We start from the raw sequence: 26,868 nt of genomic DNA, 5'->3' as shown, positions 1-26,868 counted from the left end.
CTTCCCAACAACATGGCTGCCTGGGCAAGTTCACTGAAAATCACAATCCAGCCTCTGTCTTAAAGGAACTCAGTGAGCAAAATTACAATAAGGATTATTTATTTATTTATTTATTTATTTATTTATTTTCTTTATTTTATTTTTTAATTTATTGGGGTTACAATTGTTAGTAAAATTACATAGATTTCAGGTGTGCAATTCTGTATCACATCATCCATAAATCACACTGTGTGTTCACCACCCAGAGTCAGCTCCCCTTCCATCACCATACATTTGATCCCCCTCACCCTCATCCCCCACCCCCCAACCCCCTTACCCTCTGGTAACCACCAAATTACGTTCCCCAGATTAATTTTCAAACCCGTGGCCATCCTGTGGTCACCAACTGCCCTCCAATCCCCTCACCCTCCCCCCCACCCCCCACCCCTCCCGCCCATCCAGCAACCCTCAGTTTTTCCTCTTTGTCTCCAAAAACAATAAGGATTATTTAATGTTGACTAATTTTACATTGGAGAAGGTCTTCTGAAGGAAACAATTTTTGTTTAATTATCACTGCTACTGAGGGATTACATACCAGGGTCTATTTTCTTTTAGGCCCCTCTTGATACTGAATTTCTTTAATATTTAAACCCAGATAAATATTAGTGCCTCTATTTTTGCTTTCAAGATGGGAAGAGAACTTTAATGTAGTACCCTGAACATAAAAATAGCTTTCCTTAAGGTTTATGCCCATAAAAACAACCCAAGCCACTCCCTACAAAAGTCACCTTGAAGGCATGCTCCTGCTCCAGCCACAAGCAGGCACGACAGAGCATGGCACCTAACCAGATTTCAATAAAGAAAATTAAAGTTATAGCTCAAACTAATCAGCAAAGCTGAGAAGGAATGTTGAAATGAAAAGAACTCTGCATGGAGCTTAATAAAATGAACCACCGTAGCAGGAACGATGTTTGTCTAGCATTGAATAAGGAGGAGTTCTTTGACCAATGGGAGGGGCCTTCTAACTGCCAGACCCATCTGCCTGCCAGTCAGGATGACACAAGTCCAAAAACTGCTCACCATCCAAATTCCAAGTTTTGCGATCCTGAACAGGGCACTCTGGAAGCCCTGGGAGACCTCAAATGGTCATGCATGGTCCTGGGTGACCTTGAGTGGCTCTAAGTAGCTGTGAGTGAACACAGATGACTCTGTTTGCCCTGGCTCGTCTGGGGGCAGGGGGGATATGAGCAGATATGAGGGGCCGTGAATGGACCTTGATGGCTCTAGGTGGCCCTGGAAGTCATGAATGGCCATGGATGGCTCTGGATAGCCCTGGATTAGCCCTGGTGGGCATGGATGGTCTTGGATGCCCTTGATGGTCCTGGATGAGCCTCAGTGGCATGGATGGCTGTGGAAGACCCTTGTTGTCCGTTAGTGACTATTAGTAACTGTGGATGGCTCCAGGTATCCATGGATGGCTCTGGGAGTCACTGGGTATTCTTGGGTTACCCTGGATGGTCTTCAATGACCCTATTGGCATGGGTGGCCCGAAATGTTCCTGGGTATCCCTGAAGGTTTGGGGTGGTCTATATTGACACCTGTTGGTACATTGTCTCTCTGGGTGTCCCTAGATGGCCATGGGTGGCCACGGTTGACAGTGGATGATTCTGATGGTTTTACATGACCTGGTGGCCCTGGACAAATCTGGGTTGGGTTTCCCAGGGTGACTCAGAGTGACCCTAGATGACCTTAAGTGAGCCTGGTGGATCCTGTTTAATTCTGAGTGGCTTTGAGTGGTAGTGGATAGCCATGGGTGGCCCTTAGTTACCCTGTATGTCTGTGGGTGGCCTGGTTCTACCAGGGTGACCCTAGATCATCCTACATGTCCCTGGGTGACCCTGCATATTCCCAGGTATACCTGAATTGTCCTGGATGTTTTTCAATGGCCCTGGATAGCCTTTCAGGTCCTGAATATCCCTCAGAGGCACTCTTAGTCTCTGGGTGGATGTAGATGGACACCGATGATTTTGGAGTAGGAAGCCCCTCTCTGAGATCCCAGTCTAAAGTCTGGTATCTGCCCTCTCACTTCTCATCGCCTGGTTTTAGAATGGAGGTGAACCTCCGGCACAGGGAGGCGACGTCTCCTGTTGGAGGAGGTGGGGAGGGGTGTTCTGTTGATGGTGGCTGTGTTCTCACCACCCCAGGCGTGGGCTTCACGGTCATCCTCATCTCGCTCTACGTGGGCTTCTTCTACAACGTCATCATCGCCTGGGCACTGCACTACTTCTTCTCCTCCTTCACCATGGAGCTGCCCTGGACCCACTGCAACAACACCTGGAACAGCCCCAACTGCTCCGACACCCTCTCCGGCAATGCCAGCAACAGCTTGGGCCTCAATGACAGCTTCAGAACCACGCCCGCTGCTGAGTACTTTGAGTAAGTGGGGGTCTGCTTCCCAGGGGTCAGTGACTCCCCACTTGCTGTGTCTGCTTCTGGAAGGGAGGGCACAGAGGTAGATACCCATGGCACCCCGGGGGCCAGCCACCTGCCCCTGCTGCCTCCCAAGGGTGTGAAAGGGCCCTGTCCTGGTCCTGTGCTGTGTTCTATCTCATTGGGTTCTTGTGGGGCATATTTTCGAATCACACTTCTAGAGGCTTGGTAAAGCCCTTGTCATGAGTGCTGGGCTGGCCAGGGCTGGTCCATCCTCCCCCAGCGGCAGTTTGGGGTAGGGGCGGTGGCTGGGCCTGGGCACTGGGGGCTGCAGTGTTACCTCCAGTGTTGCCTCCAGAATGGGCTAGGCTCCACGCTCTGTTTTGCCTGGCGCATAGGCCCAGCACCACTCTCTGCAGAAAACCTGCCTCACCAAACACTTGTCTACAGGTGCACCAACTGCCCACTTCCCCCAAAATGCTCTTTTCTTCTGATAAACACAATGCTGGTTTTTTCACGGGTTGCTCCTCAGTCCCCATGTCCAGCGGCCTTCCTGGTGTCCTGTTCCTCCCGTGCCAGGCCTGGCCCTCAGCATTTCTTGCCACATGGCCCCCACCACCTGCAAGCCCATCCCTCTCCTCGAGTCTGTTTTTTGAATCCTTCCTGGCACTGCATCAGCTCCTGCCCCTCCCTTCCTCATGGCATGATGCAGGGTTTGGAGAGACGGGGAGAAGGATAGAACATCAAAGGAAGAGTGCAGTTGGAGTGTGGGGATTGTGGTTTGGGATTGGACTTAGTGGAAAGTGAGGAGAACAGGGAGGGAAATCCCCTGATGTGGAGGGAGGGGCCTGCTGAGAAGCCGCCTGCTAGAAGGAGAGAGACTCCATGCCTTTGGCTCACAGACCTCTTGGGAGGTGGGGGTACACAGCTGGTTTCAGAGGATGGGGCTGACGAGAATCTACCTGGGACCTGTCCCATTCGAGTTGCTTGAATGGTGCTGGGGTGGGCGTGTGGCAGAGAAATGGAAACACAGGCAAGGGTGTGTATGTGCCCAGGACTCAGTGTGACAGGCAACCAAGAATGATAGATCTGTCCAAACACAGAGAAGCAGAGCATTGGACAAAGCTGATTTGCCGTTCTTAGAGATAAACAGAAAAACGAAAAAACAGCGCTTGTCCCTGGCTTGTTTATCCCTCCATTTCCCAAATGCAGTGCTGTCTCATTAAGAGGCCGAGGCTGGGTGTGTGTGCTCTCACCTGGTGGCCTCCCCTCTGCACAGAAAGCAGCCATGTGGAGATGGCTGTGGCAAGGGCCTGAGAGCACCATGGATAAGTCCCACCACGCAAAAGGACAGTCAGGGACAGCTTGTGCTGCAGGTGGGTTTCACTGATCATGTTGCAAACAAAATGGCAACTAAGTTTTCAAGCCAGCATGTATTTTACAATTTCAAGATGGATTTCGGTGCAACTTAGGACACTTGGAACGCTGGCAGAGGTGCAGAAAGGGGCTGAGTGACACCATTTTGGGACCGCTTATCTTTGGCAGGTGTGGAAAGAGTTGATTTATCTAAGGGATTTTCAGATAAGAAAATTAGAGGGAAAAAATGGATTACTCTAGTGATTTATGACTAAGGATACTAGAAGGGAAGAATATACATGATACGTGATTTTTAAAAATCAGACTAGTGAAATCTAAGAATCCGCAGTCTGGAGGAGAGAGGCCAGGTGAGGGTGCCCAGATGCCCTCTTCCTGAAGGGCCCGTTAGCAGGAGCAGAAGCCACAGAACAGCTGGATGGGACGTGGGGACATGGGGACGTGGGGGCGTTGGAAGTTTTACGAGGAAGTCAGAGGTTACTGGTGACACTGAAGCCCCAGGCACTCTGCAGGTGACTTTCCCAGTGGTGCTGACAGGCTTTCCCTGCGGCAGATGGCTGTGACTGCCAGGTCTGCAGGTCAGGTGTTTTCTGGACCTTGAACCCACTCTAGGAAGTACATCACTGTAAGAAGGATGGCATGTTCCTACAGCCACACACACTCAGGGAGCTCGCGGCCCACCATGAAATGCCATAAGGGTGGAGATAATTGTACTCATTAGACTAGTGAACCTCTATGTCCAGCTCTCACTCACTGTCAGGGGACTCCAGTGCCAGCACAATAGGTGCACGTATGACATATCCTGAGTTTGACAGCTGGCCTGCTGGCAGGGCAGATCTGAAAGGACCTCAGATAACTGTCAGGCTGGGCTGGTCAATGAGGAGTGCTCACGGCTTCCTGGGCTGAGCTGTGCAGGCTCTGGGCAGAGGAGAAAGTCTCCCAGGTCCCAGTGGCTCCAGACTCCTTCCTGCTGCTGCAGCTTCCTCTGGGCAGCAATCCATGGGATGCAGGGGATGGAAGTGGCTTCTGCAGACAAAAGAAAGGAAGCAATCATGAGGGTGGGGGGGTGACTCCACTGATGTGACGACTCAGCCTGGAGACTGGATGAATCAAATGGCCAGCCCTTGAAGTCCCTTTTGCTTTTGCTCGTCTTCCCTGAGAGAAAGAAACCCTGTAGTTTCCATCCTCCCTTTCACAGTCCCAATTCTCACACAGAACTTCTTTCCTCATCAGCCCCATACTTTCTGACCCTTCTCCAGCTGTAGCACCTGGTGGGTGCACATGAGAAATGGGCTCAGACAAACCAGGAGTTTATGGCTGTGAAATGATGCAGTGCACAATTGACAGACATGGAATCTGGACCAGGAAAGGGCGTGTGGGCTTTGGAAGCCCCAAAACAGGCCCATGCAGTTCCAACCAGTTTAATATGTCCCCCAGCTTCATAAACACTCATCAGTACCACCGTTACCTTTCTAATATAAATTCGGAAGCTTCAAGTTTAAAGCTATAAGTTTGCCTCTAAGAGACTGCTTTAGCTCCCTCTTGTAAGTTCCATATGTTGTTCTCATTTTCATTCAGTCCAGAGTATTCCCTGAGCTGCCTTGTGATTTCTTCTTTGATTCATGGGAGGTTTTTGGAGGTTTGTTGTTTGAATTTTGAAATATTTAGAGGCTTTCTAGATATGTTTCTGTCATTGATTTCCAGTTTAATTATGATTTGGCGAGATAACATACTTATAAAGCTGCATTATTTCAAAATATACTGAGATTTGTTCTATGGCTTAGGATATGGTTGACTCCAATGAGTGTTCTGTGTACACCTAAAAAGAACATGTGTCCTGCAGTTGTTGGGTAGACAGTTGTGTGCCAGCTCAAGGTCCTGTGCAGGTCTCCCACACCCTCACTGATAATTCTGTCTATTTGTTCTGTCAGTTACTGAGAAGGGTGTTAAATCTCAACCACGATTGTGGATATGCCTATCTCTCTTCACAGTTCTGTCAGGTTTTGCTTCATGCGTGTATTTTGAAGCTCTGTAATGAAGTGCACGTATGTTTGTGAATATCAACTCTTTGAATTGACCCCCTTTTCATTATGAAATGTTTAGGCTTAAAACAGAAAATACTTTTTCTATTTACCTGCATACTCACCATTTCAGGTGCTCTTCTGCCACCTGAAGAACTTCACTGAGCATTTGTTATTGTGCAGACCTACTGGCATTGAGTTACCACAGCATCAGTTTTTCCCAAAAGAATTTTGCCTTCTTGTGGGAGGACTTTGTTTTTCTTTTTGTGGGGAGGGGGACTTCTTTCTATGTGGTAAACTAACTATACATAACATAAAATACACCACTTTACCCATCTTAAGCATCTAGTTCCACAGCATTAGGTACATTCACACTGCTGTGTAACCACCCCCACCACCATCTCCAGAACTTGCTCATCATCTCAGACTGAATCTCTGTCCCCATTAGACACTCATTCCCCATCCCTTCCCCCAGCTCCTAGCACCACCGTCCACTTCCTGTCTCTGAGTCTGACTGCTCCAGGGACTCATGTAAGAGGAATCACGCAGTATTTGTCCTTTGTGTCTGGTTTATCTCTCTCAGAACGGTGTCCTCAAGGTCCATCCATGCTGTGGCCGGTGTCAGAGTGTCAGAATCACATTCCATTGGACGGATGGACCCCTTGTGTTTGTCAATGGACACCTGGGTGGCTTCCACCTTTTGGCTACTGGAAATAATGCTGCTGTGAAAAGTGGTGTACAGATATCTGTTTGGGTCCCTGCTTTCAATATTTTGGTTATATACCCAGAGGCAGAATTGCAGGATCACGTGAGAATTCTGTTGAACTTTTGAGGACCGGCCACAGTTTTCCAGCGTCTGCATTGTTTGAAGTTCCCATCAGCAGTGCACAGGCTTCCTGTTTGCCTATATCTTGGACAACACTTGTTTTCTGGGTTTTTTTATAGCAGCCACGCTAACAGGTATGAGGTGGACTCTCGCTGTGGTTTGATTGGCGTTTCTCTAATGATCAGTTGAGCATGAGTTCATGAGTTTATTGGTCATCTGTATTCTTTCTTTGGAGAAATATTTATTCAAGTCCTTTGCCCATTTTTGAATCAAGTTGTTTGGGGCTTTTTTGTTGTTGACTTTTAGGAGTTCTTCATATATTCTGGATATTAATTCCTTATCAGATATGTGATTTGAAAATATTGTCTCCCATTCTGTGGGTTGCCTTTTTACTCTGTTGATAGTGTCCTGTGATGCTCAAAAGTTTTTAATTTTGATTAAGTCAGTTTATCTATTTTTTCTTTCATTGCTTTTGCTTTTGGTGTCATATCAAAAAATCCATTGCTAAAAAGAAAAAACAAAAAGAAAAAGAAAGAAAAACACTAAGCTCATAGATACAAAGAACTTACTGGTGGTTGCCAGAGGCGGGAGGTGGGGGTTGGGAGAAATGGGTGAACTGGTTTTTTGTTTGTTTAAATAAATTGAATATTTTTATTAAAAAATCCATTGCCAAACCCAAGATCTTGAACATTTATTCCTGTTTTCTTCCAAGAGTTTCATAATTTCAGTTCTTACATTTAGTGTTTTACCCATTTGAGTGAATTTTTGTATTTAGTGTGAGGGAACTATTGATGAGTTCTCTCCTGGTGGTAGGGCACATTTTCTTGCTTCTTGTTGTGTCTGGTAATTTTTTTCACATGCTAAACTTGGTGAGTTTTACATTCGTGTGGGTATTTAGATTTTGTGGTCCTTCTTTAACAGGTATTGGATTTACGCTGATAGGAAGTTAATTTGCTTTTGGTACAGTTCTATCCTTTTGCAGCTTTTTGTTAAAATGCTTCTGGAGAAGCTTTTGCTTTAGGTATGGTTTGTTGCCTGACTGCAGTGGCCCTTCCAGGATCCACTGGACTCCCCATGTGATCAAGTCCCCTGCCCTGCTGGTAGGAGCTCAGCGGGCATCAGCCCTGCATGAGCTCTGGGACCTGCAGAGGTCAAGTGAAAGTGTTACCTTTGCCAAGGCTGGTGACATCCCAGGCCATCACTGTTTGGTCTTCCAGACCACTGAGGGCTCCGGAAATTTCTGCATTTCAGCCTCCAGCCACCTTCCCCAGATACTCTTTCTATTTCTATGGGCCTGCGCCTGCTCTCAGGAAACACAGCCCTCCCCGTGCCCCACAGTGTCCTGTTGTGACTGTGTGGCTGTCCCACACAGCGCTGGTGCATGCCGTCTCTTCTCCCCAGCTGGCAGTGCCCTGCCCTCTGAATTGTCTGTGGAATTTGAAACAAGAGGACATTTTAATCTTTGGGAAAGGAATTGACTGGTACAGACGACGTGCTGTTCCACAAGTGACTTGACATGTTTAAGGTGAAACAGAGTGTGGGGTGTCCTAGAAACAGCTTTATGAGTAGAGTCACGCGCTTCCTCCAGAGCCGCTTTCTCTGAGGCCCTAGAGGCTGCAGACTCCTGTGGGTCACTGTGGTCCTTTCCAGGTGGGGGTAAACGGCCACCTGCTACCAGGTTGGGATGTATGACCCGTGCGTGTGTGCAAGGCTGCCGAGGTGTGGCTGCACTGCACAGAGAGTTGGGCAGGGCCTCACCGAATCGAATCATCTTTTGAATACCACTCCGCAGTGGTATTGGCCCAAGTAGATGTCTCTGGTTGGTGAAAAGAGACTCTAGTGATAAGGCCTAGCTGGGGGCATGAACAGCAGCCATAAAGCCAGGGCTAAGGTGGGGAGAAGAGGAGAGGGAGACGCTGGGAACTCTACTGCCCCAGGTAAGGCCGGCTATGTGAGGGCAGGTGGGCACAGCAGGTGAGCACCGCCAGCAATGGCCTCCTCCTCCCGCCCACCGGAACTGTCTCCCAGACCTTGCACTGTGTGTTCAGCGGACAGCATGGGAGGATCCTTTCACTTCAGTGTGTGGTTTGGGCTCCGTAAAGATCGTGATGACAGTTAGGACAGTGCAGTGTCTGTTCCTAAGCCAACCTGGCTGTGCCTGGGTGCTGGGTGGGCCAGGAGTGCTGCGCTGGGCTCTGCGTGCCCTAAGGGCCTGTCCTGTCATTAGACTGTGATCCTGGAGTTGGAAGGCCCGAACTCCCAAATGGCACCGTGAGCCTGCAGCTGGTGGAAAGCTCTGGAAGCTGGGCCATGCGGCATTCTCCCAAGGGGGTCAGGACTGTCCCCTTTCACAGTGTGGCCTCCCCACTGTCCAGCAGCCACACAGCCACAGGCCAGATTCCACCTGGGACAGCGAGGCAGCAGGTGTACTGGGCACATGTCCCACAGGTCCCAACGAGGGTCTAAGGACACTGGAAAGTGCCTGACCCCCACCTGCCCACAAGGAGTGCTCCCGGCCATGCCTTCCGTCCCCTTCCCACGGCCTCATGCTCTGCCCTTATGAGGGATTCTTGAACAAACCTGAGACTCCTCCTTGAAGCAGCTGGACAGCTGTGGTCAGCGGTCACCCTCAGGGAACAGCGCAAGTGGGTTTCCGGGCGGGAATTCCCACCCATTCTCGTGAAATTTTTTCACTTTCCCATTCCCAAATCCTGAGAAAAGTTGATCAAGAAATCGTGAAACTCGGCTCCTTGAACCCAGGTGGTTGGTAGTATTGGCCATCACTTTGTGGAAACGATTCATCATGGAGAACAGAAAACAGTTTATATCTCGGGATTCGGGAATGGGAAAGTGAAAAAAATTCCTGAGAATGGGCGGGAATTCCTGCCTGGAAACCCGAAGCGCAGGTGCCTGTGTGTCCTACCATGTTGTTCTGAGTCCTCTCAGCCTCGCCTGCAAAGGGGCCCTGACCTTCTGTGGGCAGCAGTGACCCCTGCAGCGCCCCGGCCTTCCCTCTGCTCTCTGTGGTCCCTTCCTTCACAGACCCAGGCGCCCCTCCTGTCCCCAGCTCCAAACGCAGGTGCCACGGGCTCCCCGCTGCCACGGGCTCCCAGCTGCCACAGCTGACCCCTCCGCCCTACTCGAGGAACACCTGCATCTCGGTTGGGGCTGGTGGGCCTGGCCCTTCGGTGGTCTCTGGTCCTGCCAGGCTGACTTGGGAGGCGGGTCCCTGGGCGAGCACGGCTGTGCAGTTACAGTCCTGGGGGACACATGCCCCTCCAGCACCACCACACCCACAGCTGTGCGGTCACAGTCCTGAGGGATGCATACCCCACTAGCACCCCTTCTCCCCCACCTCGTGCAGGCGTGGAGTGCTGCACCTCCATGAGAGCCATGGCATCGACGACCTGGGCCCTCCCCGGTGGCAGCTCACATCCTGCCTGCTGCTGGTCATTGTCCTGCTTTACTTCAGCTTGTGGAAGGGAGTGAAGACTTCGGGGAAGGTGAGCTACAGCTCCACCAATGGGAGTGGACGCATGGCCAGGGTTCCGTTGGGGAGTGGACAAGTGGCTGTGGTTGGCTTGGGGTGTGGACAGGGGTCCAAGGCCTGGTTGGGAAGTTGGCACATGGCCGTGGTTGGAGTGGCCTCCAGGGGAAAGCACCCACAGCAGAGTGTTTTCAGCATAAAGACAAGCACAGCATAAATAGTTTTTTGCTGATGAAAACATTTTGGTTATTACGGACACCCAAAGCAATTTTGATCAAAATGTGCCTGTCGCTTGTGATAATACATGTAGTGAAATGCTGACACATGGGAACCTTTCAATGATGGTGCCTTCTCCCACCCCCACCCCCCGCGGCCCAGAATCCATCCTTTACATGTAAGCCAGGTGAAATCCGCTCACATCTCACTCATCAGAAATTCAGCCACTCCTGCCCACTCCTACTGTGATAGACCAAATACGAGCAGGAATGTCCCTTCCTTGCCAAGTTGTTTGTCCTATTTTAATCCTTGGGAAAGATGCACAGGACAGAAGGCATTGGCAGTGAGCATCTGCTGAGCTGGCATCCTGTGAATGCTGAGGCTGTTGGGCCACCTCTCTCTGTGCCCTCTCCCCACAGTGGGTGGCCTGTGCAGCCTGGTGATGCTGTCCTCTCCCCAGGTCGTGTGGATCACAGCCACCATGCCCTATGTGGTCCTCTTTGCCCTGCTCCTACGAGGGATCACCCTTCCTGGAGCCCTTGATGGCATCAAAGCGTACCTGAGTGTGGACTTCCATCGGCTCTGCGAGGCGTCCGTGAGTATGGCCACCACTCATGCCCTGCAGCCTACGTGGGTGGGCGGTGCTGTGCAGGGCCCCGTGTTGGGGGCAGGCGATCCCAAACTTAGCAGTTTGGCTGGAATGTCTCACTCACCCTGTAAATCCTGCTGCAGGCCGGGCTCTGCAAAACAGCGCCCTCACCTGCTGCAGCTCACGGTTCAAGTGACAGAGATGTGTGGGCATAGTAGGGAGCTGATGACCAGAATGAGGGAGTTAGGGGACCTGCTGGGACTCTAGGAATAGAATGGACCATTGCTGCCCATCGACCTCTTCCCCTGGCCCATCTGCTTCCTGGAGGAACAGCCTCTTTCCCTGTTGCATCCACTTCCTGGAGGAACGACCTCTCCTTCTGGTCCATCACTTCCTGGAGGAATCACCTCTCCCCCTGGTCCATCGCTTCCTGGAGGAACGATCTGGGCTTCCTGGAAGAGCACTGTGGGCTGCCCAGTCTGTGCCAGAGAGCTTTGTGTCTCACCCAGGACACGGCCCTGAGCTCCAGCCCCCTGTGCATTGGCCCAGCAAGGCTGAGAAAGGTCCACATTGCAGGAACCAGAACTCCCTCTTCAGGAAGCTGTACCTCGATGGTGGGACACTCTTGGTGCCCCACTGTATAAGAGAGTGATCTAAATCATATCAAAAATGAAGTCCAGAGCCAGCTATAGATTTCTTCAGCAAAGGAAGAGATTGTTCCGGGTTAAAAATCCAACCGCAGTCCCCAATCAGCTCTCCAACCCACCACAGTCACTTGTCCTCTCCCCAACCCACTGGAGCCCCCGTCCACTCCATAACCCAACATGGCCACCACCCACTCCTGGAGAGAGGAGGCATGGCCAGGCCATGGGAGAGGGGTCTCTAAAGACGGGCAGCATTGAGGGAAACCATCCAGAAATGCAGTGGCCTCTGGGTGGTTTGTGGGTGGGGTGGGGGTGAAGGAATAGCAGCTTTTGAAAGGAAATGGTTAGAAATTCAGAAGGACTAGATTGGGGCAGGTGGTGGTGCCTCAACAGCTACCCAAGGGGAGTCCAATGGCAAGAGGGGGAAGGGCAGGCCTCACCCGGGTGGGGGGCCAGCTGGAGTAAGAGGGCTGTTAGAAGGTGGCCACCCATGCTGCTAGGTCACAATGAAAAGCAGGGGCTCGTTAGAGACTCGGGAAGGAGCAGCCCTGAGGCAGAAAAGGAAGTAATGGGGGAGCAGGTAGGGCAGGCATGGCTCCAGGCTCCCAGGAAACCCCAGGAGGGGGGAAGCCCTGGGAGGAAGGTGCCTCCCACAGGACACCTTCAAGCCCACAAGGCCAGGCAGCAGTAAATCCTAGTCGGTGGGACACCGACTAGGAGCCCGCGGGAAGACCAGCGGTGAGGCCATGAGAGCAGACATGTGTTCCAGGAGCACGAAGGAGGGAGCCACGTGTAAACAGACAGGAAGTGCAGCTGAGGTCCCAGTCCTCAACTCCGGGCTGCACAAAGAGGAAGCAGAGCAGATGCCAGCCTTAACTAATAACCAGTTAACTCTGGTCGTGTGGAGTAATGTACTGATGGTCCACGGAGAATCGAAGAATGAAGAACACGCAAAGATGTGGCCCCCTTCTCATCATGCTCCTTCGGGCAAGCGACATGGGGAGGTTTTTACCCAGACGGCATTTCCTCTGATCACGTTCGGGTGCCAGGTGCTCGTTGGTGATGATGCTGAGTTTAGACTCGACTCCGTTCCACGGAGCAGGTGGCATTTCAGCTGGAGACACCATCAGGGAGCACAGGGAGCTGAGGTCACAGTCTTCGCACAATTGCCTCGTGACAGCTGGGCTGTGGCTTCCCGCAGTTATCTCTCACAGCCCTGTCTGTCCCCTCTGGCTGCAGGTTTGGATAGACGCTGCTACCCAGATATGCTTCTCCCTGGGCGTTGGGTTTGGGGTGCTGATAGCCTTCTCCAGTTACAATCAATTCACCAACAACTGCTACAGGTAAGTCCTGAGCCCCTGTCCAGATGAGGGTCTGCAGGATCAAGGGCATCATAATGTGTCCTGGATGAAGGGAGGAGAAATCAGCTGTGTGTGCCAGACCTCTGAGCCAAATGGCCTTTTAAGTGGAAAATAAAATGGGGAAGCTACAGGCAAATGTTGAGTGTTGCTTTAAGGAAGGTATTGAAACTCACGAAGATGTGTATCACCTCCCTGCAAGGACGCCTTCTAGATTGCAGGGCAGCAGACTCCTTTGAGGCCCCGCCCATGCCCTCCTCCACCCCTACCACCCTCCTCCCTCCCCTACCCCGTCCCTCATCCCCTGCCCCCTCCTCCACTCCAGACCAGCAGCACCAGACCCCTGGGAGTAGCTGTGAAATGTGTCGTCTGGGGCCCACTAGACCCACCCTGTCAGAACAAGGTCCGCCTGCCTGACAGCCACCCCCAGCATATGTAGGGACCCCATGGCTATCTGTTCTGTCCCCCCAGAACCCCTGCATGGCTAGTGGGTCTGTCTCACCTTCAGCACTGAGTGTGCGTCTCTCGAGCCTCTTGGTCCTGGACAGCTGGACAGTTGGTCACTGTGGGGACATGCCCAGAGCCTGGACCATGCAGCCGTGAAGTCCCAGGTGGAAGTCCCATCCCCACCGGCAGGGCAGCTGGAGGACAGGCTCTGTGGCTGCGGAGGGGGCTGGCACCCCCATCCTCAGGAAGGCACCCCCCGATGCACTAGTTGAGGATAATGACTTGGGGACGGGTGTCTCGTTGTCACAGAGACGCCATCATCACCACCTCGGTCAACTCCCTGACGAGCTTCTCCTCCGGCTTCGTGGTCTTCTCCTTCCTGGGGTACATGGCCCAGAAGCACAGCGTGCCCATCGGGGACGTGGCCAAGGACGGTGAGTCTGCAGCGGGCATGTGGCCCACACCTCTGCCTACCCTGGGCCAGTTCTCAACACATGTTTCCTGTAAAATGGGGGGATGCAGGCCTCTGTGCTGCTGTGAGTGGTGGCCTGAGTGGCTGCAGGCGTCCTCGTGGGAGCCCACTGCAGCCCAGGTGACGTCTGCATCAGCACCGCCCCCACTGGGAGCTGGCGGGCTGAGGGGTAGGCACAGGTGACAGTAGCAGGCTCGTCCCCAGCAGGAAGTGTGCCAGGCAGGGGAAGTCAGTGGCTGGGCACAGATGCGGGGGCTTTGGGGGACTCTGATCGCTGAGGCCCCTGGGCATTTGGGGGTCTGTTCGGTTCTAGTTCATGGTGGAAACTGGAGCCCAGGCAACCCTGAATGGGGTCAGTCCAGGCTACAGGGTCTCCCAAGATGGCTGCACCCCTCCCCTGAGCAGTGAGGGTTCCCCCGGAGGTCTGGAGTTCACAGACCTCCCTCCTCTTCTGTGGCTGGAGAAGAAGAAAAGTGCCCCGCTTTTCTGGAGGCCACTGAGACTCAAGAAAGCCCCGTGGGGCTACTCACCAGTTTTCCTCGGTGTTTTTACTCTTGAGTCAGAGAGGTTATTCAGGGAGGGTCAGGAGGGAGCAGAGGACCAACCCCTTCTGGGCCCTGAGCTCTCAGCTAGGGGCAGCCCTCATCATCCCATCAGACCCCCACTTTGAAAGTAGGAACCAGAGGCCCGCAGGCCCAAAAGGATCCTCTGAAATGACACAGCAGGGGCTGGGGCAAAACCTCCGTGTGTTTCCAAGTCCATATGCTTTCCTCCAGGAGAAAAACTAATGAAGGTGAAGCATGGGGGCGCAAGGCACATGCACACAGAGCAGTGAGATTTGGCCCCTTGCATTTGTGCATCTGTCCTTCTGTCCTTCTTATGATAAATGCCAGTAGGTTGTTAACCCCTGAGAGTAACACTGCGTCTGCTGTGCATGTGCCTGACAAGCCAAGTAAATGTCACTCATGACTCTAACTCTCAAGAAAACAGGGTGAGATATTAACTCAGGTACAGAAACGGAAGGTAAGGGTCCATCCATCTGATGAACCTCTTCCCAGGTTAATGGCTTGGCTTACAGCATTTAGACTTCAGAGTGTCTCAAAGATCCGCCCCTCTCCCCACCCCGGAAATGGCGCCCCTTCCCTTAGGGCAGGAGTCAGAGAGCCCAGCCTGTCTCAGGGCAGCGAGCCTCCAGAAGGTGGCCTCTGGGAGGTGGCCAGGCTCTGGCCTTTGATCCTCTAGAAATATTGTATGTGCCTGTTCTCATCGGCACCCAGACAAGCAGAAGAGCTGTAAGTCACCTCTCTGTCCGGAAGCAGAGGCTCTCCAGTCAGCGACATGAGCCTGTCTACTAAAGCTGACCGTGAAAACGGTCAGTTCCCAATTTCCTGTGGGGATATTTTTACTTTGGGATTATTCGAGGCCAAACTGCATCTCCTCTTGGTTGGGCCTGCTGCTCCCATACTCCGTGGTACAGCCCCAGCCTTTGCGTGCCCCTAGATCCCACCTGGTGGGGATAAGGAGCAGGTGCAGATGCCCACGTGTGCCTGTGCTGACCCAGCAGTCCCATCTTGGGGGTGTGGCAAGGGGCTGATCAGCAGAGTGCTCACCTGTGAGCAGGTAACGCTCTTTCTAGCCGCACACCAGAGAACATTCGCAAATGTGCTTTTAAAGGTTGTACTTAGAAGAATTCACAGCGCAGAGAAACATTTACAACGTATTGCTCGTGAACCGTGTCTGCAACCTGCTCAGGAAGAACAAACCCGGAGGCTTGTTCGGGGGACCAGGCAGGACCCCAGAGCCCCTCCCCACTCCTATCCCAGCATCCCCACAGCCAGGGACAGGAGCGATTGGAAGAGCACAGCTGTGGCACCACTGGGGATTGTACGGGCGAACCAGTGTCCCATTGATGCTGGGTTCCCATTCTCTAGAGTCCCGGGCCAGGTGTCCCTTGAATTCACAGGAGAGGGACAGATGAGTTGGCCATGGGAAGGCTTTGTCGCTGTCTGGAGGCACTGAGGGGCTGAGTTGGCCTCGGGGGGTGCGGTGGGGGAGCAAGAAGTAACTGCTCGGTGCCAACCGGGGGTCTGCTTTCAGGGCCCGGGCTGATTTTCATCATCTACCCCGAGGCGCTCGCCACACTCCCACTGTCCTCGGTCTGGGCCGTGGTTTTCTTCACCATGCTGCTTGCCCTGGGGATCGACAGCGCCGTGAGTGACCACAGCACGTCATGTGCCGGGTCCCCGCTGGACAGCGGGTTCATCCCCCAAAGTCTCTGTACTCGCACAGAGCCCCACGTGGGTGGCAGGGAGGGGTTCCACGATTACATGAGACCCTTCCTGGATGGGGTGTTTCGACCAACTCACCCCTTCTTTTACTTGGGGGCACCAGCTGCACCCTCTGCCCGAGCCACCATGGACCCTAAACACACACACAGCAAGAGGGCAGCACAGGAAAACCAGGTGATATGACCACGCAGAATCAAGGTAGGCCCTTCATGACTCGTCACTGTCCCTGACCCTTAGCCCCTGGGAGGAATGGATGCGTATGCAGGGTGAGGTGACAGAAAGCTCCAGCACAGCCCGGGCCTCGCCCACAGAATGTCTTGTGCAGCCCTGCATACGTGTGCATGGGTGTGCATGCGCGAGTGTGTGTGTGTGTACATGCATACGCATGTGTGCCTGTATGTGCGTGCATGCATGTGGATGGGTGTGTGCATGTGTATATGTGGGTGTGTGTGTGCACGCATGTGAATGGATGCGTGTGCATGGGTGGGTAGGTGAGCTTATGCTTGGGTATGTGCATGCGTATATGTGGGTGTGTACGTGTGTGCTGTGCTGTGAGGGTGGAGGGTAGGCCCTGGGCCTGCTGGACTTCCTCAGCCTCCTTCCCCTTTGCCTGCTGGTGACCATCAGCTGAGACCTCAGGGTTCCATGACTGTCTATGGGCATCTTGTTTACCTGAGTTTCCTGGGAAGTGCAGAGAACCACGAGTCCCTCCCCGTAACTCTGGCCACGCTCCATAACTGTCCACCTCCATCTCCCACCAGCCAGGTCACATCCTCGGATGGCAGTCTGGGCAAGATGGAGCCATGACAACACTTCCTGGGGGAGATGGTCTCAACAGAGCAGGACTAAGAGGGTCCCCAAGCAATCAGGGTTGTGTGGGTACACCCCATCACGACGAGACTCAGTCAGGTAGCCTTCGACAGTGAGGACATAGCCAGTGGCCAGGCCTGTCCGCCCTGGAATAGACTTAAGCTGTGCTTGTGGGAGAGACATTTGCTTAGGAAAGTCCAGCAGACCTGCCCCTTGTAGCAATGCAGCACACAGCATTGTGTTGGCCAGGTAGCACTTCTGCCCACCACAGATTTCAAAGTGACTGAGCACATCACCACCAGTGGACAGAGCGTCCACCCCCAGTCGTCTCTCAGCAATGGACATGTCACGAGAGGAGCCCTCACGAGGGCTGCCCTGTCTTTAGGTCATTCTCACCCTCGACACCATGTGGTCCTCACTCCGTACCCATTTTCCGGGTGTGCATCCATGGACTCATGTGTAGGTGGCAGTCAGGCGTGTGCCGAGCTCCCTCCAGTGTGTCCCCTGCTCTGTGTTGGCTGCAGATGGGTGGCATGGAGTCTGTGATCACCGGGCTCATCGACGAGTTCCAGCTGCTGCACAGACACCGGGAGCTCTTCACCCTCTTCATCGTCCTGGCCACCTTCCTTCTCTCCCTCTTCTGCGTCACCAACGTACGTACAGGCTCAGCTTTGCCAGAGGCTGTCCTGAGTCCTCGGCGCTGGGCAGCGTGGCCGGTGCTGTCAGGCTGCACAGCCACAGCCTTTCTAAGAGCTGTGCCCCCCAAACAAACCTCGACTTATGACCATACGAGCAAAACTGTAGTCACACTCGGGGTAGCCACTGTCACACAGATTAGCCGTGGTCACACTCAGGGAAGCTGTGGTCACATGTAATGGCTGTGGCACATGTGGAACTTTGCCTCCAGTTACTTCAGCACCTGGACAGCTCCCTGGGACGTGTCCTGGGCTCAGCCACCTGCCTGCTGGATTTGTGGGGCTGGAGCGAGGCCAGTCTGTGCAGGGGGCCCGGGTCACCTCACCTCCCCACAGGGCTCTGCCAAGTTTGGCATTTGGTGGCTTTCATTTCTAATAACACCAGGAGCCCTGGGAAAGGAGAAGAGAGGTCAGTTTCATTTACTAGACATGTCCCTAGAAGCTGTGTGTGGACTGAATTTTAGTGACTCAAATTGAACTTTATAGGGAGTGAAACAGTATCTGTCGGTAAAGTGAATCCTCAGGCCAGGTTTATGTTTTGGGAGAAGCACTTTCATGGGCCAGGTTTCGTGGGCCAGGCATGCCACACTGCGGCACCCCGAGTTCAGCAGGCCCCCTCCTATTCCAGGGTGGCATCTACGTCTTCACACTGCTGGACCATTTCGCGGCCGGCACGTCCATCCTCTTTGGAGTGCTCATCGAGGCCATTGGGGTGGCCTGGTTCTACGGTAAGGACAAAACCTCCCTGGGGGCTGGTGTGCTTCGGCAAACGGGAGGCTGCAACCGGCGCGGCTGGCAGCCTGTCGCTTTATGGCTGTGCGGCTTTCATTTGGGTAACACTGGCTTGAAAAAGGACACGTGAGCTCCAGGAAGCTTAAATTGTGATGACCACAGCATCACAGAGGACGGGGGGTTGGCAACCATCACTCCATTGGACCAATGAAGACAGTTGGCCTGGATGGCACCCCAAATCCTTACTGTGGTTGGAGGCGTCCAGTGTGGCCACAGTTATGCTGTGCAGATATCCTAATTGGTTCTTGAGAAAGAATGGTTTCATGGGATGCGGGGACACTAATGCTGGTGGACATGAGGTCCAGCTAACAGGTGACCAGCACCGAGACACCAGAGAAATGAGCTGAACCTGTCCCTCCTTGGGGAGCGTGACCAGCAAATGCTGTCTCAAACCATCATGTTTCAACGTGACCCTGCTCACGTGTCGGGCTCCTAACGGTACAGAACTGAGCCCTCAAGGACGTCACTGCTGATCCGCCCCAGACCCACCCACGTCCAGCCGCTTGTTCATAAGTTAGTGCTGTGATCCCCATGAGGCTGGGGACCTGCTGGTCGGCAGGCAGCCCCCAGACGGGGCTTGGCACTGAACTGCAGCCACAGCCCCTGCTCATCCTGGGCTAGTGACTGAGTGCCGTTTGTCAGCAACAGAAAAAGCTGGAGGAAGCCTTATCCCTTCCCACGTGCTGGCAGGGTGAGCCACCCACCTTGCTTCCTCAGTTTTCTCTTCCGTGAAATGGGTCACGGTGCTGACTCAGCTCGCTGGGCAAGGTGTCCTTCAGGGCTGGCCGTGGAAGCTCTGGACGTCGCTCTGCACATCCTTCAAGTATCATGATTGTATGCATAATGGAGTATTTAAAAGAAGAAATTCTGACACCTCTACAACATGGATGAACCTTGAGTACATATGCTCAGTGAGATAAGCCAGTCACAAAAGGCTAAATCCTGTATGAGTTCACTTATGTGAGGTCCCTAGAGCTGTCAAATTCATAACGACAGGAAATAGAAGGATGGGTGCCAGGGACTGGGGGCGGAGTAGGGACTTAGTGTCTAATGGGGACAGCGGGAAAATGAGAAAGTTCTGGAGATGATGGAGGTGATGGTTGTACAACAGTGTGAATGCACCTAATGCTGCTGAACTGGACACTTGCAATAGTTAAGATGGTAAATTTTATGTTATATACATTTTATCACAGTTTTTTAACTGGTAAAAAAATGATTGCAGAGGGGAAGCAGGGGCAGCTGTGGGACACGGGGAGGAGGGCGGTCAGGCGGAGTCTCTGGGACCCCACACGTCTCCCCGAGTGATCAACAGGGTAGGAGCAAACGTCACCCAGTGTCACCACAGGGGACGTGTGGGGACCCCCTGGTCATAAGACCACTGGGTGGTCTAGAGTGGGGCTGGCCCCTGCAGGAGGCAGCCGAGCGTGAGGTCCCCTAGGTGGGCATGGGGGTCAGGAGGACCTCGCTGCTGCTTGGTACGGGAATGCGCTGTCCTGACCATCCTGCCCGGCTGCCCCCACCCAGGTGTGCGGCAGTTCAGTGACGACATCAAGCAGATGACCGGGCAGCGGCCCAGCCTCTACTGGCGGCTGTGCTGGAAGTTTGTCAGCCCCTGCTTCCTCCTGGTAAGGCTGCTGGCCGCATGTCCCTGCTGTGCCCCAGCGCTCACGCCCACTCTGGTCCAGCAGTGGCCAGGTTTCCACGTGAGCGAGTGAAGGTGCTTGAGGTGGGGGCGGGGGCTCCATGCTGCCCAGCACCGGGGTCTCCAAGGTGGAGTCGGCAGGCCGCAGGACTCCGGGAGGGCAAGCTGGCCCCTGCTGTCCTCTCTAGTCTCCTGGGGACATCCCCAACCCCACTGGGAAACCTCACCTGGGATCCTAGGTGCCCTCCTCAGCCTGAGGCCCCTGTGCATCCTGGGGGGAGGGGTAGGCAAGGGAGCGAGATTGTGGACTTTCTGCTGTGAGGACCTTCAGGGACGACAAGTACTCAGTCTCGAGGGCAGAGTGACACGGCTTCTGTCACCTCTCTGCCCTTGGGGTTCTTCCCCAGGCATGTCCAGTAGCTGCCTGGCTTTTACCATCCGGGCCAAGCCCCCAGCTCCAGCTTTGTCAGAACGCAGACCCACAGCTTATTTGCGGCTGCGCATTGCACCCCCACACTGCAGCAGGAGGGCTGGGTGGCTGTAACCGACACCCCTGGCTGTGCACAGGTGGCCCAGGTGGCTGATCGAGGCTGAGTCCAGGTCCAAGCAGAGTCCATGAGCTGTGCAGGGACCAGCCCCCGATGCCCGGCCCTCTTCCTGCCCAGCCGGCCCAGCGGTCATGTGGGGCCAGCCTGGGACAGGCAGGCAGCCAAACAGACCACGCCCTGGGCCAGCCCAGTGGCTAGTGAGACAGGGGCAGGAGTGGGCACCTGTGTAAACAGTGCTTCACACAGAGCCCCCCAAACACTCAGAGGCTACTTGTGTCACCCCGGCTGGCAGCCTGAGGCCCGTCCCCAACGTGTCCATCTCACCACATCTAGATGTTGCGGCTGTGGGTGTGTGACCTCTAGACAGGTGAGGTGTCCCAGGGGACGAGGACAGCTGAGGGAGTTCCCACTAGTCTAACTGAGAACCGAGAGGACGTGCGCCTGTCCAGTGCCGCCCTGACAGCTGCCCGGTTCCCTCGTTTGTGGGCCCCGGGCCCCTGGAGCTGTAGTGCCAGACCCTCCGCCCTAACATGTGTGCTCCGTCCTCTCTACACGCGCCTGACCTGTGCCCTCGGTTTCAGTTTGTGGTCGTGGTCAGCATCGTGACCTTCAGGCCCCCGCACTACGGAGACTACGTCTTCCCCGAGTGGGCCAACGCGCTGGGCTGGGCCATCGCCATGTCCTCCATGTCCATGGTGCCCATCTACGCAGCCTACAAGTTCTGCAGCTTGCCCGGGTCCCTGCGGGAGGTACGTGTGTAGACGGGCCCCTCAGCCTGCCCCACCGCCCAATCATCAGGCCACCAGCCAGGTCCAGTGGCCTTTCACCTCCGCCACCCAAATTCTGTACAGAAACCACATAAACTCTCAGTAGCTGAGACAGGTGGGGCTGTGGGATGGTCCCCTCGGCTGTGACACTGGAAAGGAAACCTGGCTTCAGAGTCAGAGAAACAGCTGCTGAGAGATGGGCCTGGGGGACAAGCAAGGGGAGCGCCACCCTTCGTCCAGGCTCCGGGCGTGGGCCATTCAGGCAGGTGGTGGATGGAAGGCTGGCTTGCAAAACTCAATGTGACAAAGCCAGGGCCTCCTTTCCCACGTGGTGTGTGAGCTCCAGGGGCCCTGGGGCCCGGCTGGGGCTGGTGGAGTTGTGCGTGCTGCCCACCTTCACTCAGAGTCCACGGCAAGCTGATGTGGAGACGACCCTCCAGCATCTGCCTTTTCAACCTGCGTGGACTCTGCTCCAGGGTCTCAGAGGACCCGGCTGTTAGCTCCCCCAGCGGACCACGTGCCGATTTGGAGCTGGTCACTGGTGCCCACACTCTCCTTCTTTCCTAGAAAGTGGCCTACGCCATCACACCCGAGAAGGAGCGCGAGCTGGTGGACAGTGGGGAGGTGCGCCAGTTTACGGTGAGTATGTGCCACTGTCCCCACCGCCCCCTCTGCGCGGATGCAGCGGGATCTGAAGAGTGAGCGAGCACCACAGCCCTTGGAAAGCTGGGGGGCTCCTTTATTCATTCAGTAAACACTCTCTGGGACCACCTTCTGGGAACCCCTGTCCTGAGCAGGGCGGGCAGCAGACATGTGTCAACTGCAGCCAGCCAGAGAGGACAAGGCGGTAGGGCAGGACCTGCTGGGGTGGGCCCTCCGGGGGGGAGGGGGGGCATGTGAGCAGCCCGTGTGAGGACAGGACCTGTGGGCGGGGCCCCGTGTGAGGGCGGGACCTGTGGGCGGGGCCACAGCACCTGGAAAGGCCCTGATGGGTGGGCTGGCACATTCTAGAATTAGCAAAGTACCAGCCCGCCTCCCTGGAGGATGAGTGTGGGCGGGGGACCTGGAGCAGTTCAGGCCGGTCAGGGAAGGACAGGACAGGAGACAAGGGTGCACGGCTGTACGACGACACCGTCATCCTTGGTACAGCGACTTCTTAGTAGTTTATCTACCTAACAAAATGAAGCCTTGCGAACTCCCAGGGGAAAACCATACCTTGACAGTAACTCACATGCACCCACCTGTCTGCCCCCTGAAGTAAGCGCTGTCGTGAGCAGTCGGAGCTGTCCCTGTCCTGTTTAGCGTCATTTCTGTTGCATCTCATTTGGTTTCAGTTGTGTTTAGCTCTGTAAAGGGCACTGTCAGCACAATAACTGGCTACTAGATCCTTGGGGTGTGCTTTTCCACGTGTGTGATTGGTGCGTCTCCCCCTCTTCCTGCTTCTCACACCCACCATTCATCAAGCCTCTTGGAACTCCGAGTTTATCGTTTTCAGCAAATTTGGTCTATCATTTCTCTTTTTTTTTTTAACTACAGTCGTAACCTCAGAAGAATTCATGCAACCGTTCCTCACATTCCTCAAATCTAATGATATATATATATATATATATATATATATATATTTTTTTTTTTTTTTTTTTTTCTTAATTGGGGAATACTAGGGAACAGTGCTTCTCCAGGGCCCATCAGCTCCAAGTCATTGTCCAGGGGGCGCAGCCCACCATCCCATGCGGGAATCGAACTGGCAACCGTGTTGTTCAGAGCTCGTGCTACAACCAACTGAGCCATCCGGCCACCCTGGGCTATCATTTCTTCAGTATTTTTCTGCTCCACCTCCTCCAAGGACACATATATTATTAGGCCACTTTAATTCTTTCCTCTGTGTGTTTGTTCTGTTTCGTGTGCTTTCTGTTGCTTTGTATTTTAGTTCACTAATTTTTTTCCTCCACATTGTGTGTTCTGATAATCCAGCATATTGATCGTCTCACACATTGCAGTTTTCATTTCTGGAAGTTCAATTTGGGTCTTTTTACAGGTGTCCTGTCTCCACTTCATGAGTGTATACATGCAGTTATAATCATGGTTTTAACGTCCTTATTGGCTCATTGCTGTCAGTTCTGGGTCAGTTTCCGTTGGATGACTCTTCTCTTTAGGGCTGAACTTTGCTGCTCCTTTGCATGTCTGGTGATGTTTAACTGGGTTCCACACATTCTGAGTTTTGCCTTGTTAGATGCTGGTATCTTTGCACCCCTTAAAATACTCTAGAGCTCTGTTCTGGGACGTTGTTAAGTTCCTTGGGGACAGTGTGACCTTTGGGGGACTTGCTTTTTAAGATTCATTAGGTTGCAGCAGAGCAGCATTTAGTGTCGGGCTAACTGTTTCCCGCTACTGAAGCGACACCTTCGTGAGTCCTGCACCCACGAACCAGGGAGTCTAGTCGGGCCTTCGGGAGCAGGCTTGGTGCCCACCATGTGCGTTTCAGGGGCTGTCCCCGCCAATCCTGTCAGGTGGTTCTGTCTCCCACCTGGTAGTCTTGTGCACACTGGGTCCTCAGCTGAACCTCGGGGGACCCTGGGCTCCCTATGCAGTTCTGTCCTCTCAGACTCTTTGCAAACTCCAGTGCCTGGTCTCCCCAGCACTCACTTGTCCCCTCAGCCCTGGGGTTCATGGCCCCAGTGGGCTCCCCTCCCCAACGCTGAAGCCTAGAGATTCCCTGGAGGCCGCCAGCGGTGGCTCCTGTGTCTGTCTCTCTCTGGGCCACTCTCCTTTGTCGTCCGATGTTCTGGGTCTTAAAGCCCATTGTTATGTACGAGTAGGTGTGTTCATTGGGGCTATTTCTGATGGCACAACAGATTTGGTCCTTATCCCTCCATCTTGACCAGAAGTCTGTGAGGCTCATGGGCTCTGACGGCTGCAGGACACTGACTGTAAACCCGCCACAGGCCGTCATCCACCTCCATCTCGTGGCTCCCTGACTGCACCCCACTCGGCTGACAGCTACACGTTTGCTCTGTCCCTGGAAGTTGCATTTGCTCTGCCTGTTTCCTGTGAAATGTGCATCATTGTACATTGTGTCTGTCACTTTTAACACTTCTGCCGTAGCGGCTCATACCCTGCCGGTCGCAGCATCACTGGGGCAGGTTGTGCCGTGTTCCTGGGCTCCTTGCTGCTGAGCCGGTTTTAGTCGGTGGGAGTCTGAGCCCTGCCAGGCAGCCGTACACTGAGCACCCCCAGCCCACTGTGGCTGGCCCAGAAGGCAGCCCGGCCGCTCTAGTTCTGAAAATGTTTAAAGAATACAGTTCTTGCCATTCAGTGTCACAAAGGGTTTGTGATAAAAAATAGGCTGAGCTTCCAGCTGCATAATAACAGGTGGTGACATTTGCCAAAGACTGAATGGTGTCCTGTCGATCTCGTTAATCCTGAGTGGTGAATGAGGGCTGCTCCCCACACACTGGGTCTCGTAAGCGAGAGGAAACTATAGGGCACAGTGTGTGACTGGGACGAATCAGAGGCCCCAGGAAAGTGGCCTTGGGGGCCTGGGGTGGGGGCCTCAGGTGACATGCGTGCTGGCAGGAGTGCGATCTGAGACCAGCCCCGGGTATGTCCGGCCAGCAGCGGATGTCATGCCACCGTGGCCCAGAGGCCACTGGTCTGTGTGCTGGCCCCTCACGGCACGCATGTCCCTGACTTCTCTTGGTCAAGCGGTGACTCATTTAGCTGAGGTTACACAGGCACCAGGTCTGTGGTGCCTGGCGTGGCACTGGCCATCCCCCTAAGCGTCCTGGCCACGACCTCACTGTCCTCTCAGCTGAGGCCCCTCTCAGCTACCAGCTGGGGTGGCTTCTGACCACTGAAAACCCGTTTTTTTTGCAGCTGCGCCACTGGCTCATGGTGTAGAGGGGAGCAGAGAAGGAAGGCCCTGGGCGGCCGTCGTGCTCGCCAAGGGAGAGACGCCAACCACGATGAAAAACCCTGAGCCTGAGAGAGGAGGCTGCTCCCGGTACCTGTACTGCCTGGACACACGGGAGCTCTGCCTTCCCATGTTTACACCAGTGATGCACCGTGGGGACAGCACCTGCCGTTGTCCTGTGTCCTGTGTAACGTAGTAGAAAACGTCGTGTTCTGTTTGTGTAAAGCCCCCAGCCCGAGCCCCCGCCCAGGGCTCGGGTCTCGCTCCCTCCGTGTGCCGAGAGAAGCACCGTGATTGTAGGTGGCTGTGAGCCTCATGCTCAGTCACTTCCTGGGTCGTTTGCTCTCATTACAAAAGCTATTGTCACATTTTGCCTAATTGTGCAGAAGGCAAAATGGAAGAAACCGTGCAAAAGGCGAAAGAGTGGGGGGCCTTGTGTCGCCACGTCCCCCAAGCAGACTGTTCAGAGCCCCCAGGGTGGGGGTCTGGTGAGTGTGATGTCGATTTCCTTGTAGCTGAGAGAAACAGACTCCATGGGACCCGTGTGACTGCCACCACTCCTGCCCGATGTGGGTCCCAGTCAGCTCGTTGTCACCTGGGTGTGGACCCACGGCCATGGGAGAAAGTGTTTCTGGTGAGCAGGAGTGCATCCCCACCCTGGGCCCTGACCAGGCAGCACCCCAAGGCAGGCAGGCATCCTGGAGACCCTTCCAGGCTCAGCCTGGCTGTGACCCTGGGAGCAAGACCAGCCAGAATTTTCTTTCTCTCAGGCACACATCACACCCATAACCACACTTTCTATGTTAGGGAATGGCTTTTTTAAACCGTATTTACCTGTGAATCAGAACTAATTGTCAGAATGTAGGGCTGGTTCTGAAAACATGTCTGCTGCTGTCCCCATTGCTGTTACGAAAAACTAAGTCAAAGCGTGACCGTCCTGCAGCTGGCCTCGGTCGCCGCTGGAATGCACAGGGCTGTGGGCCGGCGCGCTGTGGACCGTGGCCCCAGGGGAGGCTGGAGGCGGTCTGCAGTGTGGCCCCGAGGAGCGTCACTGCTCCTCATAGAACACATGTTCTCAGTGTCTGTCTGTCCATGCTCAGCATCACCAATAAAAATCTATGTGGGAAAGGACCCGCCCACATTTTGCTCGACCCTGTCGTTGTTCTGGCCACTGGCTCCACTCGCGCTCCACACCCTCTGGAATACCCCTTCCCCAGCCTAGAGGGAGCACCGCGGGGCCCCCAGGCCTGCTGGGCTTAACCTGGGCCCCAGCCAGGCCCCCTTGGTGGCCGCTAGCCCAAGACAACCTAGCACCGTCCTGCCTACCTCTCTCGAGCCCTCATGTGCCCTGGGGGCTCCCCTGCGAACTCCCTGTGTAGCCAGACTGCAGCCCTGCAGTCTGACCACCACCATTGCCCTGGCCAAGCACCTCTCCTGGGAACGTGCCACCAGAGTCCTGAGTGGCTCCCTGCCCTTGGTCCCAGGGTCTTTCGTCCACTCTGTGGCTAAAGGGGTCTTTCTAGACACTGGTCAGCTCAGGCCACAGCCCAGAGGAGACCTCTGTGCTTTATCA

The 26,868-nt window shown here is 54.2% G+C and overlaps 1 protein-coding gene across 2 annotated transcripts in view; it reads left to right on the top strand.

Annotated features, from left to right (window-relative positions):
• Window positions 1-26,446, top strand: part of SLC6A3 (solute carrier family 6 member 3) — a 37,093-nt gene extending 10,647 nt beyond the window's left edge. For both annotated transcript variants that reach the window (XM_033110729.1, XM_033110730.1), the window contains exons 4-15: window positions 2,184-2,415; window positions 9,995-10,133; window positions 10,794-10,928; window positions 12,806-12,909; window positions 13,681-13,805; window positions 15,941-16,053; window positions 17,466-17,594; window positions 18,265-18,364; window positions 19,953-20,053; window positions 21,200-21,367; window positions 21,953-22,024; window positions 25,259-26,446. In XM_033110729.1, coding sequence (XP_032966620.1) covers window positions 2,184-2,415; window positions 9,995-10,133; window positions 10,794-10,928; window positions 12,806-12,909; window positions 13,681-13,805; window positions 15,941-16,053; window positions 17,466-17,594; window positions 18,265-18,364; window positions 19,953-20,053; window positions 21,200-21,367; window positions 21,953-22,024; window positions 25,259-25,282 — 1,442 coding nt within the window. In that variant the 3' untranslated portion in view covers window positions 25,283-26,446. The remainder of the gene's footprint in view (window positions 1-2,183; window positions 2,416-9,994; window positions 10,134-10,793; window positions 10,929-12,805; window positions 12,910-13,680; window positions 13,806-15,940; window positions 16,054-17,465; window positions 17,595-18,264; window positions 18,365-19,952; window positions 20,054-21,199; window positions 21,368-21,952; window positions 22,025-25,258) is intronic.
• Window positions 26,447-26,868: the final 422 nt, after the last annotated feature.

The sequence above is a fragment of the Rhinolophus ferrumequinum genome, chromosome 7 (assembly GCF_004115265.2).
Source record: "Rhinolophus ferrumequinum isolate MPI-CBG mRhiFer1 chromosome 7, mRhiFer1_v1.p, whole genome shotgun sequence".
Taxonomy (NCBI): Eukaryota; Metazoa; Chordata; class Mammalia; order Chiroptera; family Rhinolophidae; genus Rhinolophus; species Rhinolophus ferrumequinum.
The sequence above is the reverse complement of the archived record's forward strand: the minus strand, read 5'-3'. Positions and strand labels throughout refer to the sequence as shown.